At 44.0% G+C, this 2,398-nt stretch overlaps 1 protein-coding gene across 1 annotated transcript in view; it reads left to right on the top strand.

Moving 5' to 3' along the window:
- The window catches only part of LOC106335276, a 1,751-nt gene extending 445 nt beyond the window's left edge, over positions 1 to 1,306 (top strand). Inside the window, exon 2 of the mRNA XM_013773757.1 lies at positions 14 to 1,306. Coding sequence (XP_013629211.1) covers positions 14 to 1,306 — 1,293 coding nt within the window. The remainder of the gene's footprint in view (positions 1 to 13) is intronic.
- The last annotated feature ends 1,092 nt before the right edge of the window (positions 1,307 to 2,398 follow it).

The raw sequence follows: 2,398 nt of genomic DNA, 5'->3' as shown, positions 1-2,398 counted from the left end.
TTCTGACACCCAGAAGATAGATGAGCTGACTGCCAAGGTTGATCAGCTACTGAAAAACAATCAAAGGCACGTCTTCAGCATGGAGCAAGCTACGGCCGGGCAGATTCAGAACCAGAACCAGCGACAACCGTTGAACAATCGGCAAGCTGTTCCAGCTACCGGGAACAGTCAACCAGATGAGCTGAAGGGTCTGGGTATGATGTTGCAACAAATGTTGCAGGGTCAGCAGGTTCAGGCCAAGGCGTTGAATCAGGTAACCACGGAAATCGACACCAGGATGGGCAACATGTTCGCTGAACTGAATGCCAAGTATGACGCTGTTGCGAGCCACATAAGAAAGATCGATGTTCAGCTCGCTCAAATAGCTGAGAGTGTTAAGAGGCAGCAATGTATGCTCCCTGGAAAAACTGATAAAAATCCTAGGACTGAGCACTGTAATGCAATCGAGCAGCCATTCGCTGAGACTATTGTAGGCGCAGAAGAGAACACAGAGCAGTCTGCTAGCTCTGGAGCGACAGCTCCTAGCGAACCTGCTGAAACTGCATCAGTGCGAGTCTATGTTCCTAAGGTTCCCTATCCAATTCCACCAAAACATTTGATGGATCCCATTAGTGCAGAGCGGCTGGCTGGGTATAGGAAGATGGTGAGCAGATTTCCTAAAGAGATCACATTTGAACATGCTTGGGAGATTCAGCCATTGTGTCTGTTCTTCAAAAATTGCAGAGAGACTCAAGAGGAAATTAAGGCTCTCTTTACTGAAGCACTGACACCATCGCTGAAGGTGCTGCCTAAGGTTGATGACCCTGGAAAGTTTGATTTTCCTTGTTCCATTGCTGGAGTAGAGTTCAAAGAAGCTCATTGTGATTCTGGGTCTAGTGTGAACCTTATCTCAAAAGCGATTGCAGACGAGCTGGGCATTGTTCATGTTAAGCCTTCTCAGGTGAAGCTGAGTTTTGCAAACTCTTCCATGGCAGTCCCTTATGGAACCATTGGCAATCTTCCTGTCCAGGTTGGGGACTGTGTGCTCCATACCGAATTTCAAGTTGTTGAGATGAGGATCGATCATGAGATGCCTTTGATCTTTGGAAGGTCATTTATGGCTACAGTGGGAGCAATCGTCGACATGCCTAATAAGAGAATCTCCTTCTCCAACATCAACAAGAAGGTTTTCTACAAGGCTGTCCCAACCAGATCACAAATTCGCTACGCCTCTTGCATCTCAGTGGTTAGTGGAGAACAGTTGGAAATTGTTCCTAAGAAGGAGCTTGGTAAAAAGGGTGAGATCAAAGAAGTATCCTCACACTGATACCAAGAAACTCAGTGGAAATGTAAATGTGAATGAAAAAGTCCAGAAGAAAAGTGTCAAGGGTGACCCTATGATGACTTTGATACCTCGCATGTGTGATGAGAAATCCATTGAGTATGAGGTAAAGTGCAAGGGTACCTCTAAACCTTTCTCTAAAGTCAAAGTAATTTTCACACATGAGCTGAAAGAGAAAGGAGAAGCTGCTGTGAAAGGGTTGTTGAGCAGAGTTTTGAATCTGAACATGTCTGATTGTGGAGCTTGTTTTGGAACAAGCCCTCATGCTCAACCCGACTGATCCCAGTCACCAAGTCAAGCTAATGACTTAAACCAAGCGCTTAGTGGGAGGCAACCCACTGGTAAGTGTAAATATAACTTGGTTTTGTCTTTGTTTGCTTATTTTTCGTTTTAGTTTATTGAGTTTCAGGTTAAAAAGCAGAAAAATCCGAGATAATTAAAAATCCTGGGTTGCTGAAGGAGCAACTGCTCCAGGCGGAGATCTTGGGCTGGAACACTCAGAATTTTCGTGGAGCGCCCAATCCACTCAGGTAAGTATTTCACACAAAAAAAAACATGTTTATTCTTGTTTTCACCTTCTCTCTGATTTATTTTCACACCAGGGATGTTGTGAAGTAAGTCTGGGGGAGGGTTTTCGTCGTTTACTAACTCGTTTCTTTCTTTTGTTTTTCTTTTGAGTCAGTTTTTAAGATCGAGTCAGTCAAAACTTTGTGGGAATTAGGACCTTATTCCGTGTTGATCACTAACCACCTCATGATGTAGTTATCTTATTCAGTGACCTTAGTAGTGGCGAAAGACACACATGTGGACGTGATTTGTGGGAATTAGGACCTTATTCCGTGTTGATCACTAACCACCTCATGATGTAGTTATCTTATTCAGTGACCTTAGTAGTGGCGAAAGACACACATGTGGACGTGAAACACCCTGACATATCTCACTTGATTCTCCAGAAGTTCTCAGCCGATCAGGTTACACTGGGTAGACTTAACTCCACCTAACCTTAACTTAATCTTGACTTAAATTCTTCTTGTTATGGGCATTAGATCAGGGAAACGAGGACACACTCAGGACTTA

This window comes from Brassica oleracea, chromosome C1 (assembly GCF_000695525.1).
Source record: "Brassica oleracea var. oleracea cultivar TO1000 chromosome C1, BOL, whole genome shotgun sequence".
Taxonomy (NCBI): Eukaryota; Viridiplantae; Streptophyta; class Magnoliopsida; order Brassicales; family Brassicaceae; genus Brassica; species Brassica oleracea.
The sequence above is the reverse complement of the archived record's forward strand: the minus strand, read 5'-3'. Positions and strand labels throughout refer to the sequence as shown.